At 48.7% G+C, this 14,394-nt stretch overlaps 1 protein-coding gene and 2 long non-coding RNA genes across 3 annotated transcripts in view; 2 read left to right on the top strand and 1 right to left on the bottom strand.

Moving 5' to 3' along the window:
• TAF3 (TATA-box binding protein associated factor 3) overlaps nucleotides 1–5,793 on the bottom strand; it is a 181,697-nt gene extending 175,904 nt beyond the window's left edge. Inside the window, exons 1-2 of the mRNA XM_043562460.1 lie at nucleotides 5,425–5,793; nucleotides 309–551 (exon numbers count right to left, since the gene is read on the bottom strand). Of these exons, the coding sequence (XP_043418395.1) occupies nucleotides 309–551; nucleotides 5,425–5,590 (409 nt within the window). The 5' untranslated portion in view covers nucleotides 5,591–5,793. The remainder of the gene's footprint in view (nucleotides 1–308; nucleotides 552–5,424) is intronic.
• Nucleotides 5,794–7,297: 1,504 nt separating this feature from the next.
• LOC122472685 lies at nucleotides 7,298–9,979 on the top strand. Its single transcript, XR_006294503.1, has 2 exons — nucleotides 7,298–8,879; nucleotides 9,125–9,979. It is a non-coding gene; the product is annotated as an uncharacterized LOC122472685 (long non-coding RNA).
• Nucleotides 9,980–12,562: 2,583 nt separating this feature from the next.
• Nucleotides 12,563–14,187, top strand: LOC122472683. Its single transcript, XR_006294502.1, has 2 exons — nucleotides 12,563–13,171; nucleotides 13,455–14,187. It is a non-coding gene; the product is annotated as an uncharacterized LOC122472683 (long non-coding RNA).
• Nucleotides 14,188–14,394: the final 207 nt, after the last annotated feature.

The following is a 14,394-nucleotide window of genomic DNA, read 5'->3' as shown; positions in this document are numbered from 1 at the left end:
TACTGAGAAGCTTCTCTCTGGGATCACATTCTGTTCTTCCCTACTTAAAATTTACGGAGGAAATAAACGCCTCATTAGACATAACCTTGCCTGTGCCATGGCTCTCCCTCATACCGCCAGTGCAAGTGTCTGTTGGCTTAAATGTCAGACCAATTTGTAAATAACCTTAAAATATTTTGATTACATTTCTAGAATTTATACGCTGGCATAGCATTTTATGGAATTCAGTCAGGAAAACTAGGAAGACTAAAAACCCACCAAGATAGTTAACAAATGTAGGAGTAAGAAACAAACAAGAAATCACAAACCTTCTTGTGAAGACACAATGGGTGGCATGTAATCAGGAATGTATTCTTTTCTTTCCTCTGCATCTTTACTTCCGGGTTGAGGAAATTGAAGTACATTGTTCTTACTGACAGGAAATGAAGGAATTTGATGTGGGAAAGTGACAGGTTCAATATTGTGAATATAGTCTTCTAGTTCATGAAGACTAACCCCCATAAGCTGGAAAGCTTCGCTGACATCATCCAAAATTGGGTCTGTTCGGCCATCTGGAACAAAGTCAAAAGCCACGCAAATTATTTCAAGAAAATTCCACGAGTATTGTTTTTTAAATATCAAGAAAAAGTATTACGTTCATATGTATCTCAGAGTCAAACACAGTACATATATTTAAGAGTTTTGGGAAAGAATTTAATAGATTTTAAAGAAAACCTCATACTGTTTACAGAAAGGTGATTCCTAAAGTCAGCTTGAAATCTGATCTGACCGCCAGATAATTCATTCTAACAGTCAGCTAGCACAGAATACATCATCGGAAGCAGTTGACGGGGGAACAGTGGCTGACAAAATGCAAATGCTCAGTAAATGTTACTATTTTTCATCGAACTAGCACCCCGGGCCAAGTAGATGTCCACTACGCTTTCACCACTGTTCACTGATGCCTCTCTGGAACCCAGCACAGTGGCCGGCATATAGTTGGCGCACAGTAAGTATTTGTGGGATGAACTACCCTGGTTCCTCCCCTCCCATCCCGGGGGTCACTGTCTCCGGTTTCAGCGACCCACAGTCCCAGCGGTCCGGAAGCAGATGCTCGTCCTCCTGACTTATCATCAGAAGGTCAGGAATAGGCCCACCCCTACTACAATACCTACGTCGTTCGCCTCACTGCTCCGCATCACGGACAGATTTTATCAGCTCACATCACAAGAAGGGTGGGCACAGTACATTCAGATACTTTGAGGGACAGAAAAAGATCACTCACATAACGTTTGGTGCAATATACTGTTATAACTGTTCTAATTATTATTGGTTATTGTTGTTATTCTTTTAATGTGTCTAATTCATAAATTAAACTTCATCACAGATATGTAGGTACAGGAAAAAAAAAAACCCCAACATAGTATATACATAGGGTTCTGTACCATTCATGGTTTTAGGCATTCGTGGTTTTAGGGGTTCTTGGGATGTATCCCCCATGGAGGAGGGGAGACCACTGTTTGCCACTGAGTCAAGTTTTTAAATCCAAGAGAATTTACAGAAAACACTTACATCATAAAGATAATTTATATATACAATTTAAATGTCATTAGAAGACAAGATACAAAGTTCAGGTGAGGTTCACTTTACAAAAGTGGTTTGTTGATTTATTTATTTTTTTATTTTTACTGAAATCTATGATCACTTCAAACTCAGTATGTCTGAACTTACATCATGCTGTAAAATGAAAGTAACCCAAAGTTCATAAAAATTTAGACACATGCTTGCTCGTGCCTACGAGAAAAGTTCCGGAAGGATATGCGTCCAACCATTAACAGCTGAAGGGGCTGAGCGCCGGGGCACAGGGGGAAGCGGGAGACTTTCCCTTCTGACCTCAAACACTTCTGTAGTCTCTGAATTCCGCTACAGGTAGGGGTTAGTTACTCCCATGATGCAGAAAACAGAAGGGATAAATAAAATCAATATTCATTCTTCCTCTTGACGACATGGTTAAGATGAGCTAAGAGAATAGTCCTTCTATTCCCATGAAAAGCTTTCTTCTCCTCAGTCCAGAAAAAAACGAACATCTTGAATTCGTCCATATGCTTCGCAATTTCAACCCAGGGCCTTTCGGTTCTCCCCCCTCCCCCCCCCAACCCATTTTGGGCCACGGATTTCAGAACTTTTTCTGTATCTCTATTCCTACCATCGCCCTCTCATTCAGCTTCCAGTTCTCGTCACTGGAGTCTCTCTTGCACCTTGCACTCAGTGAGAGCGCCGTCTTCTTAAAAGACCGCTCTTACCACACCGTTTCCGTCCTCGGAAGCATGTAGTGCTTCCCACCAACGTCTTCATTCCCTCACCGTCCCTCCCAAAGCGGATCTCACTCCGCTGTCCATTTTCCTGTAACACCTTCCTAGTGAACCGGCGGCACGTGTCAGGCTGGCCACCTCCCTGGCCCCCCCCATCACACTCCATCCGACCTGGATGTCCCAGGTTATGCTCTTCTCTGGCCTGGCGTCTGCTCCACTCCAAATCACAGCCTTCCCGGAAGTAATCCTGCCCCAGCCCACGGCCCACGCCCACCTCTCCTTCACCTCAGTCCCTTTGCGTTCACTGCCCATACCAGGCAATTGGTGAGTGACAAGTGCTAGTCCCGAAGGGTCATTCCGAAATATTCAGCACCTACTTTCAGTGCACACGCACGTACTTAATCCATAATACAACGCACGGAGAAACATCTGCCCTGCGTGCTTTCAGAAATCATTACCTTAGGGAAATTTTAAAATGCATTATTCGTTGAATTAATGGCAACTTCCGATACTTGCTGTAACTTGAGAGTCATTTTTTAAAAAGGAGCGAACACCACCAGTTTGTTTTGTTCACAGTCTGCACCCCTGTCCCCACCTTGTGGGCAGGGGCTGTGCCTTAGAACATCCAGGTCTGCAACGCAGCGCTCAGTTCTTAGCGGTCCTCAGTCAGTGTTGTCAAAAAGACAAAGAGGAGTTAGAGGATTTAAAGAATACAAGACTCCATAGTGGTAACTGGAGGACAAAATTTGAGTTTAAAACTAGCACAGCGTAGGAAAAAGAACCTAACAAAAAGTCTGTAACTAATAAATATACCAGGGATCAGCATTGCTAATAAGCCACAAAACCATGATGGAGGATAATGAACCTGATAGTCACATTCTCACTAAAAGCAAGGAAACTGACTACACAAACCGGGTAATTAGAAAAGGGGTTGACATTAACACAGGACAACGATCACTTGGTGACCGAGGAATACCTGGTTCCTTACAATGCCAGCGCATGTTCTGGTTCTGTGTAGAAGGCAGGAAAGGCAGCTATGTATTCAGGGGATATTTTCATCACCCCAAAATACAGAACATCTGCCCTTATTTAGGGAACTTGGTAGCCAAAACTTAAGCTGGACTCCGCGTGACCGCAACAGTAGTCTCGCGGACCATGGAGAAGGGAGGGAGGGAAAAGAAGCGAAAGCCAGGAGAGTATTGTGCTGGCGGAGTATTGTCAAGACATGGGTGAAAGAGAGTTATTACTTCGCGGTTCCAAATTTAGATGAGAGGGATCAGTGAAATCAGGCATTCCCAAAATACATTACTTTGGAACTCAAAAAGTCAGGTGACTAAATAGCTATTATGGTAGTAGGTTATCAGTTCATTCACTTATTTCCTGGGTGCCTAGTAAATTATGGCACCATACTAGGTTCGAGAACACAGATGCAATAAATTTGTCGCCTGGGGAGAGGAAAGGAAAGGGTGAGAGAGAGAGAGAGACACAGAGAGAGACATGGATGATTACAAAGCAAGATGTTAACACACCGGAGTATGCACAGAATTATGGGAGCAGATGACATGAGTTTCTTAAATCGTGAGTGAGTCTCAAAACACAAGTAGTACTACTGGGGGGCCAGAGGCGGGGGGTGAAGGACACTCTAGGAAGCCGCACGTGTCTATATAGGAACGGATAGCTTAAAACGGTTTTGGATGAGGCCGGTGGCTCAGCACGGTTGAGATTAGGATAGCAGCAGATAAGAAAAAGCTGGCTCACAGAGAAAACCACGTGCTGCTGAAGAGTTTTATTAGATTTTCAGCCCGTAACCGAAGGAATACCAATTAAAATATTTTTAAGAATGACACCCGTAGAGGCATCTGGGTGGCTCAGTCGGTTAAGCGGCCGACTTCGGCTCAAGTCATGATCTCGCGGTCCGTGAGTTCGAGCCCCGCGTCGGGCTCTGTGCTGACGGCTCGGAGCCTGGAGCCTGTTTCGGATTCTGCGTCTCCCTCTCTCTGACCCTCCCCCGTTCATGCTCTGTCTCTCCCTGTCTCAAAAATAAATAAAACGTTAAAAAAAAAAAAATGACACGTGCAGATGTGTGTTGGGGACGGCTTGTTGCGGTCGTACCGTGGAAGCTGGAATGGAATCTGGGGCCTAAGAAGCAAAGCGTGTCTGCGGGTCTCAATCCTCCAGTCTCAGAAGGAACCTCCTTGAGAAAGCACAACATCCCAGGGAACGCGTCACTCAGTTCTCCAGCTTACCACTTTGGGTAGTGACCTGAAATTGAAGTGACTGGTACTTGCCCCTACGCACACACTTCACTTCCCATCAGTGCGACGTGGTTTCTGTTAAATACTCCGAATTATTAAACGCCATCAGCTATAAATACTGCCAGACACTCACTTAAAAAAAAAATAAACAAACACTGCAGCCCAGACTATCTGGGGACCCTTGTAAATCGCCTGCGTTCCCTCTACCCCACTTGGATAACCACTGACCTAAAAACATAAAGGAGGAAATCGATGAGTAACGGAGAAGTCAGTGAAAGTTAATCTAAGTGAAACTGACAAAGGTGGCCTTGGGAAAGCGAGCGCAGAGATGCTCTCTATGAAACGGGCAGATGCAGAAAGGAGAGGCAGTGTCCCCAACGGAGCAGAGCTGTCAACGAGTATGTGTTGTTATGAGCTGAAGAATGGCTAGCCTTGTAAGAAACGGCCGGTAGACGGAGCGCCTGTGACAACTAGTTGTAGTAGTTTGCGGGCAAGGGAGGAGAAGGACCAAAGTAAAGGAGGCTGCGAGGCATTCTGGAGGTGGTTCTACACGCAGCAAAAACGAGACGGTGAGGAAAAGACCGATGCTTGTTTCCGATCAGAGAGGAGGTGAGGGAGGGTGTGGAGCTGAGAGCGGGGACAGGGGTCCCGGGCTGGAGGCGGGAAGTTAGTGGATGAGGGAGAGGCACCAGAGCGATGACTGGAGTTTCCAGGGGCAGCGGAACCCGAGGGGCGTCAGAGGCCCGAGAAAACACCCGATCTCGGGGTAGGGGGACAAGGACGAACACCTCGGAGACGCTGAGATAGAGAAGGGAAGACCGGAGGTGTCACTCGTGACTGGCCAGAGGCAGCCCTCCCGCACCCAGCCCGGTACTCACACAGCTCAGAGTACCGATGGCAGCCCCGTCCCAACTGCTGCAGATAGCGCTGCAGCACGTCCGTGAGGAGGTGGCAGGCGCTGAGTTGCACCGAGTCCCAGCCCAGCGCCTGGCAGATCTGCGCCACCGAGACCCTCAACAACGACCTGGAGTAACTCTCGCACATCCCGCTCCGTGGACTCCACCGCAGCCCTTGCTGCCACTCTCTCCACCCCCACCGCCTAACCTTAGCAGAGCCCTCGATTCATCCTCTAGGGCCCCCGCGGCGGGGAAATCGTCCCCCCGACCCCTGGCGACCACCTCAAAGCGCCAGCAGCACGGAGCGCGCCAGCCTGAGAGCCGCCATTTTGGACTCGCTCCGCCTCCCGCTGGACGGTCGCCGGGGCGAGGCAGCACTAGTCGAATGCTGAGCGCGCCAATGAGGAAGCTCCGCCCTGTTGGAGCAGAGCGATGGTGTCGGGAGCGACTGTCGGGCCTGGGAGGATGCAGGAAACGGCTCGGGCTGAGCGCAGGTGGAGGAGGCGCCCGAGGAGGCAGGTGCTTGGGGCCTTCCCGGGTGGGCTCGCTTGGAGGGGAAGGGAGAGGGGACGGTCAGTGGTTTCGGGGCGAAAGAGGTACTCAGGAGAGGAAATTGAAATCCGAGTGTTAGAGAGAAGTGGGAAGCCGAGAGGTTGTGAGTGCAGCAGGGGCGGGATTTGGAGCGTGGGAACTGAAGTGCTCCCCCAAATGCAGATCTGATCCGATCTGATCTTGCCTGTGCTGCTGCTGACCACTGTACAGGCTAAATGAAGTCCCTGCTGCTCAGAGATTAGAGTCAGGCGAGCGAGACTCTAGCGTCGGTGCAAAATTTTGGAGAGCACCAGAAAACTGAAGATCAGTCATATTTTAATATAGTATTTTTTAAAAAGCCAAACGACTGCCCCCCGCCCCCCCCCCCCGAATTCCTGCATCACTCGCCTCATTCTCATCCCACCCCTGGGTCCAGTACAACTCAATTGCCTACACAGTCTGAACAAGTACCTTAAATCGATGAAGCAGAGATTGGGGGAGAGACTGGGGATATTGTTGCCTACCCCAGACCCTTCTCTCAGCCCCAGCCAAGTGTTTGCCCTATCTCTTCAAATTGCCACAAATCGAGACTTTGTGATAAATATCTCGAGTTGTAAATGTTAGGTATACGTGTCTAAAGTTTTAATTTGCAAGCCAAACGAATCCCACAGCGAAGCCAGATTCAGCCTGTGGGTAGCCAATTGTAATGGCTGATCCAATGGCCTCTTAAATATGCCCTTTTGTGCTCCCCACCCACTTCAAGCTTCTGGAGTGTTCCTTCCTCCCTTCCCCTCATCTCCTCTGTATTTCTCTGTGAGTTTCTTTATTCTTATACCTGGCACAGTGGATTTAGTATTTGAGTTTATGCACCTTTCCCAGTAAATTGTGTTTCTGAGTGGTTCTACATTCTCCCTACAGGGAATATTCCAGAACTTTGAACGTAATGGATACTCGATTTTTAAAAGTCTTGAAAACACAGTCGAGCCAAAATGTGGTGCTTCAGCCAAATGACAGTTCTGCAGAGAACTGCTCGGTGGCAGGGTGCCTGTAATACCTTTTCACCGACACTTACGTCTTCAAGATTATCAGGGACCTTTTGGATACTAACTCTATGGGACACTTTGAAGTCCCATACTTGGCTTGAGGGCCTTACTTGACCATTTTGTAGCCATTTGATAGTGCTGGACACTACTTTAATTTTGAAACTCTCTTCTACCTTGGATTTCACAACACCTTGCTCTCTTGCTGACCCTCCAGAAGTATTGAAATTCTGGATACTCCTCTACATCTCTGTGTTAGACCCCTCTTCATTTGCCTCTGTGTGTGTGTGTGTGTTCAACTCCTTAATCTTTTATTTCAGAAAATTTCAAACTACAGAAAAGTCTAAGCACAGGTATATACTTCACCTAGAGTCATCAGTTGTTAATGTTTTGTTACATTCACTATATACAGGTACACACATACTTTTCTTTTTTCAGAACAGTTTGAAAATAAGTTGCAAACATCATCACACTCAGTCCAGAAACACTTCAGCTTTTATCTCTGCAAGGCAAGGACATTCCCCTACGTACCCATATGTCACAGGTTCAGTGCTTCAGGAAGTCATTTCTGAGTGGAGGTCAGCCGGCAGGTTTATTAAGGAGTGCTCCTGGGATCATCCCCTGTGCAAGGGGAGGGGATTGCAATCACGTTCAGGGCCAATCCCAGGGGAATTCTAACACTGGGTTGGTGTTTCAGATCTGTCATGAGTTGGCACAAGGGGGCTGGGTCTTCACGTTCCCATGTTGATAAGTTATTGTATGAGGGCTGCCCGGGAAAGGGTGTGTGGTCTTGGGCAAACGTGTTCTCTGCACCTGAGGCAATTCAGGGAAAGCTCAAGTCCTTCATTCCTGCGGGGATCTGAGCAGCACATAAGATTCAGTCCTGTCTTGTCCTATATGTTCGGGCTACCATAACAAAATACTACAGGGTGGGTAACTTACAAACAACGAAAATTGATTTCTCACAGTTCTAGAGGCTGCAAGTCGGAGCTCAGGGTGCAGGCACGGTTTTCTTCTGGGTGGCAGACTTGTGGGATCTTTCCAAGGTGGCCGGGGCAGGGGAGCTCTGTGGATCTCGTTTATAATTGCACTAATCCCATTCCGGAGGGCTTCACCGTCATGACCTCATCACCTCCTAAACGCCCCACCTTCTGACACCATAATGAGCATAACGATATCCAGCGTGTGAGTCTGGGGGCAGCACAAACATTCAGGCCGTAGCCACTTTGTGCTGGGAGATCCACTTCTTGGTGTAAGCGTGAGGAAGTCCCCCAGGGTACCGGAAGGCCTCTTTTCCTAGGAAAAACGTAAAAGAGGAAGGACGGAAGGCAAGTCACAGCCCCTACTGCCACAGCAGTGCCCCGTGGTACTTACCGATGTCCTCCTCTACCGTCTGTTCTCCATTCTCATGCCTTCAGCTGACGCCACTCCTGGACTTGGCTTTCCTAGCGGCATGACCCAGACCGTCATCTGCAAGAGGTCTGAGCCCCTTGTTTCCACGCTCTTTTCAGACAGTGCCTGCTTAACCTGTCCGTGGCCCATCGACAGTGGGCAAGAGAGAGTACCAAGAGGCACCCAACCAGACCACTTGGGTGCCAGACATTCCTCCTTGCTGCCCACCGTGTGCCTGCAGTGTGGCCTCCTGATGACCAGGGTCAGTTACTCTCACCTGCACGACTTCTCTCTCTGCGTGCCGGCCCCTCTGTCGCTCAAGTGCCCGGCTGGCAACTGTAGCTAATATTTCGGTGGGACTCCTGCTGTGTCCCATGGTGAGGGCATGCCCCCTTTTACAAATTAGAACTATCAACCTGGAGCAGCCAGAGTTGCAGGGACAAGAACAGTTTCCCAGGTGGGTCACTGAAAGAGGTTTTTTTTTTTTTTTTTTAAATTTTTTTTTTATACATTTTTATTTATTTTTGAGACAGAGAGAGACAGAGCATGAACGGGGGAGGGTCACAGAGAGAGGGAGACACAGAATCTGAAACAGGCTCCAGGCTCTGAGCGGTCAGCACAGAGCCCGACACGGGGCTCGAACTCACGGACTGTGAGATCATGACCTGAGCCGAAGTCGGACACTCAACCGACCGAGCCACCCAGGTGCCCCAAAAGAGTTTTATTCGTAGGGGCCAAACTGTCAAAATGATGCATGGAGTTAACAATGGAGATCACTGGCCCTGCATTCTTTCGGGGCCTTAAGGATGCCACTGATTTCTGCCTTCCCCTTCCCCCGGAGCTGCAGGGCCGATCTCAAAAGGTTGTTTCAGCCTTCCCGCTACCACAGTTGTGACGCCACAGGCCAAGGAACCGGTGTGGAGGTTGTGCCCACCTCCCTTGACGTCTAATCTAACTACACATTGAAGAATCAGGGAATTGACCGTTGATGGGGTCCATCAACCCCGGGACCCAATACTTCATTTATTATTGGGCCTCGTCTGCCCCCACTCTGACAGAGGCCCACAGTGACTCTGCATCTCCTGGTTTCGGCCTCAGCTCAGTCCCCGTGTTCAGCAGTCCTCAAAAGGTTTGAGTATTCCCTTTCTCCAGCAGACAGTTCCTTGCGTAAATGGCTGTCGGTTCCTTTGCGGGAGGAGTTGGGGAATCCTCATCCTCTCCATTTGGTGTTGGCAGGGTTTTGCCTCCCGCAGACTCCACAGTCTCAGGCTGAAAATGGCCTCCGTGCCGGACGTTGGCCAAGGAATCATGGCTGCTCTTCAGGGCGACTGTCCTCGGCCACCTGATTATCGCCCTCGGCCACCTGATTATCTATCCGTGAATTCCTTTGATGGTACAGATTGAGGACTAACCCACCGGGGCTGCCCATCTGTTTCACCCACCGGTGTTCTGTGAACCATCTCTAAAGCTCACCAGGTGAACCTTCCTCCCCGACCCCTCGACTCGTTCACAATATGCATAAGCACAGCCCTGTTGTGTCCACATTGCTTGAATATCTGAACGCCGACACATCATGCCAGCTTGTTTCTACTTTATGCCACCCCAGTTCGCTGCTGGTAAGAGTTTTACAACCTGCGCGTTCCCAAACTACCTACTTTGTGCCAGGGGCTTTTTGTGCTCCAGCTGCTATCAGTGCGGAGGTCTTCGTGGCCAGCCTGGTGGCCGATCCAGCTCCTAACTCCTGTCTTGGTATCCCCTCCCCCAACCCCTTCCAGTACAAACTGCCCCAAGTGGGACTTTCCAGGAAGCAGCCACCAAGGTGCAGATTGCTCTGTAGGAGTGCTCTTGGGATCGGGACCTGGGAGGGGAAGAAGGTAGGGTTGGGGGAAGAGAGAGAGACATTGTCTGAGTTCAGGCAAGGCAGACTGGCTTTGTACTCCCACACTGAGCAGACACTGGGTGTGGGCCGCCCAGGAGGGAGGGGGCTGTGACCTTGGGCAGGGCAGTCTCTGGCTGAGGCAATTCCAAAGAGGGTTAAGTCGTTGAGGATGGTGTTCCGGAAGCTGGGGGAACACATCCCTTAGTCCTGCTGGGGGGTCTGGGGGGGGAGGGGCATCGCACCTTGCATTACATCACGTTCCCATTGTCACACGCAAAGAAACTCCTAGTATTAGCCAGTATCTAGTGCATATTGAGACCTTCCCATGGTCCCCAAATGCCTTTCCTAGCTTTTTTTTAGTCCAGAAACTAATTAAGAATCACTTATTGCATTTTGTTGTCATCTCTAAAGTCTTTTTTTTTTTTTTAATTTTTTTTTTCAACGTTTATTTATTTTTGGGACAGAGAGAGACAGCATGAACGGGGGAGGGGCAGAGAGAGAGGGACACACAGAATCGGAAACAGGCTCCAGGCTCTGAGCCATCAGCCCAGAGCCTGATGCGGGGCTCGAACTCCTGGACCGCGAGATCGTGACCTGGCTGAAGTCGGACGCTTAACCGACTGCGCCACCCAGGCGCCCCACTAAAGTCTTTTTCAATAAGAGCAGTCCCCCACTTGTCTGTACGACTTTCATTTATTTATTTATTATTATTTTTTGGGGTCTTTTTGACAACATTTTTGCAAAGTCTAGGACTTTTTTTTGGACGGTTATTTTGTAGAAATGTCTTGCAGTGTTTGGTTATTTTCTCACCCGATTACATTCAAGGTAAACCTTTTTGGCAACAATATTCCTCCGCAGGTGATCTGTACTTTCTGCCCCGGTAACAGCAAGGGTCATTTTGTGCCATCACGAGTGACAAAGTCTGGTCATTTGTAAAGGTAGTATCTACCAGTCTCTCCATTGTAAGACATCTTTTTTTTTTTTTTAAACTTTGAGATTAATAAGTAATCTATAAGGTGATACTTTGAGACTGAATAGCCTACTTCTCCACCTTTCACTGCTTTGTTATACAAAGCGGTGATTTCTCTGTAAGTTTCCCTCATTTTTTCTAGTACAGTATTAGGATGTGGTGAGAGACTGATTTGTATTCACTGAGTTAGAATCTCTTAACCATTATTATTCTTTGCTGCTTAAATTGTCCCATGTTTGGCCAGCAGAGGCCGGGTTCAGGCCACTTGCTGTGTCCTTTTAGCACGCCCCTGTCATTCATCGGGGGTTTCCTTACTTTGTGACATGAGTTTCCAGGCTCACCTGACGCTTTTCCCAGCCCTAGACTTGGAATCAGTCATCTCTCTAAGGGGTTCTGGTTCTTCTTAGTGATGAACAGTATTTAGAAGCCAAGATACGGGTTCTACCTGACCTTCATCACTACAGGGGATGTCATTGCTTCAGGAGCCCGTTAGTGGAGAAAACCAGAAAATATGAGTATTTCCAAAGTCTTAAGTCCTTGCTGATGCCTCTGATTCAGATCCCTAACTACATATTCCTTACCTCCTTCCCATCTCATGTGTCTCCCTCCTCCCCAAGTGAGACAGTGGTTACAATTGTATCAAATGTTTGCATTCTCCTCTAATGCCTTTGCCTACTTTTTAAGTATTTGTCCTCTTTTTATATGATTCATCCCATTGATTTTCATGGGTATATAAAAGGGTGACTCCCCAATATAAGTTTATCCCAAATCTTTCCCGAGTTTCAGACTAGTGTAACTAACCGCATCTAATCTCCATTTGGATCTCCCACATACAACTCAAATTTAATTAATGTTTGATAGATGCCCCCAACTCAACTCCTCCTTCCCTGTCGTTGGCCGTGCACTTCAGAAGGGCGGCTTCTACCCTCATCCCATTCACTGATAAATGCCCCACAGATGGCATAGTATCTAGCAGGTAGTCAGTGCTGGGTGAATAAATGCCTTCTGGAACAATTCATCGTGCGACAGTGTATATAGAATTAGAGCGTAACTCTGTGTTTATACTAAAAATCCCTTGGGGCGCCTGGGTGGCGCAGTCGGTTAAGCGTCCGACTTCAGCCAGGTCATGATCTCGCGGTCCGTGAGTTTGAGCCCCGCGTCAGGCTCTGGGCTGATGGCTCGGAGCCTGGAGCCTGTTTCCGATTCTGTGTCTCCCTCTCTCTCTGCCCCTCCCCCGTTCATGCTCTGTCTCTCTCTGTCCCAAAAATAAATAAAAACGTTGAAAAAAAAAATTTAAAAATCCCTGCATTGTATACACTTGAAAACAGTGAAATTTGACCGCCTGCGAGTTTTCTCTAGATGAAGTCATTATCTCGAGAGTGGATTTGAGGGGAGACCCAGCGGTGCTAAGGAAACAGCACTTCCTGCGAGAGCTGCAGCAGAGGGAACCAGGGGTGGCCGCCGCCTCGAAGAACAGGGCGTGTGCCGGTCTGCTGACCCACGAGGACCCAGGAGCCGAGGACTGAACTTTCATCCTGAAGGCAGGGCTCTGACTCACTCTGGGGGCCCTGGTCCTGGCGGAACGCGGAAGAACCGGGTACCGGGGGGCACTGGGACAAGAGAGCCCGTGCCAGGGGTGGGCTTAAAGCAGAGGCCCAGGAGCCCCCGTGCACACCGGTGGCATCACTCTCTACTCAGCACTCGCCCTGCATCGGGTTGAGTTATTTTGTAAAGATTCGCTCATTCCATCTTCATCACAGCCCCTACGGGGCAAGTCCTACTTTAACCTCCATCTTGCAGGTGACAAGACAAAGATTAAGGTGCCCAAGATCACACAGCTGGCAAGGGTTGAGCTGGGATTCCAACCCACTCTGCTCCACTAAAACGTCATAGAAAACGCATTTTAAGATCTGCAAGGTCTTCATTTTTTTTTTTTTTTTTTAAAAGTCAGCCTCCTGGATGCTGCCTTTCAAATTTTTTTTTTAACGTTTTTATTTATTTTTGGGACAGAGAGAGACAGAGTATGAACGGGGGAGGGGCAGAGAGAGAGGGAGACACAGAATCAGAAACAGGCTCCAGGCTCCGAGCCATCAGCCCAGAGCCTGACGCGGGGCTCGAACTCACGGACCGCGAGATCGTGACCTGGCTGAAGTCGGACGCTTAACCGACTGCGCCACCCAGGCGCCCCGAGATCTGCAAGGTCTTCAAAGGTTTACCCGGAAGCTGTGTCCCACTAGGGTATCAGAGAGGGAAACGTGGGACACAGAAAATGAGATCCAACCCAGGGGAAAGGCAGAGGGAGTCCTCAGAAAGGCCGGCAAACCCAGGACAGCGATGTGCCCGACCTGGGACCACGAACAGGCCAGAACATCCACACCCCAGAGACAAACCGAGAGGGCTGATACGATCCCCCACAACTATGGTCTTCTCCTCCGAACCCTGACGGTACATCACATTCAGCTTAACAGATTGTTTCTGTTGCGTGTGCTCAAATTCCCGCGTTTCTTCCTGCCGTGTTGTCTAGAACCCTCAGTTCACCCTCACAGAAGTGTTCTGCTATCCTCGAAACTGGAGACAGGCCAACGTGTTTGGAAGCAAAATACCACCCCCCCACGCCCACCCCCCCGTAGCCCCCATTCCTTGCTAACGTTCCTGAAAGTTACCCGGTACTTTGAACACACTTCTGTGTCTGTCCAGTGCCTCACAGCCTCATTCACGGACCCATCAGGTGACTCCTGTAAAATCTCAGGGAAGCTGGGAAATGACTCTGGATTCTGTTCAGTTTATCTTCCCTCAGCAGCCTTCTCCCGGTGTCAGTACTGTTCTCTACAGGTTTGCGGTAGCTAACCAGTTTTTGTTATTACTCCCCGTTCAGTTCATTTTTATGAAAATAGTTGTTGGTAAAATAATAAAGTATCTGAAGAACTCTTTAAGAAAAAATTTTTTAATGTTTATTCAAATTTGAGAGACAGCGTGAGCAGGGGAAGGGCAGAGAGAGGGGAGACACAGAATCCGAAGCAGGCTCCAGGCTCCGAGCGGTCAGCACAGAGCCTGACACGGGGGCTTGAACTCACGAACCGTGAGATCATGACCTGAGCTGAATAGGATGCTTAACTGACTGAGCCACCCAGGTACCGTAT

This window comes from Prionailurus bengalensis, chromosome B4 (genome assembly GCF_016509475.1).
Source record: "Prionailurus bengalensis isolate Pbe53 chromosome B4, Fcat_Pben_1.1_paternal_pri, whole genome shotgun sequence".
NCBI classification, from domain to species: domain Eukaryota; kingdom Metazoa; phylum Chordata; class Mammalia; order Carnivora; family Felidae; genus Prionailurus; species Prionailurus bengalensis.
This window is presented reverse-complemented; position numbering and strand designations above follow the sequence as displayed.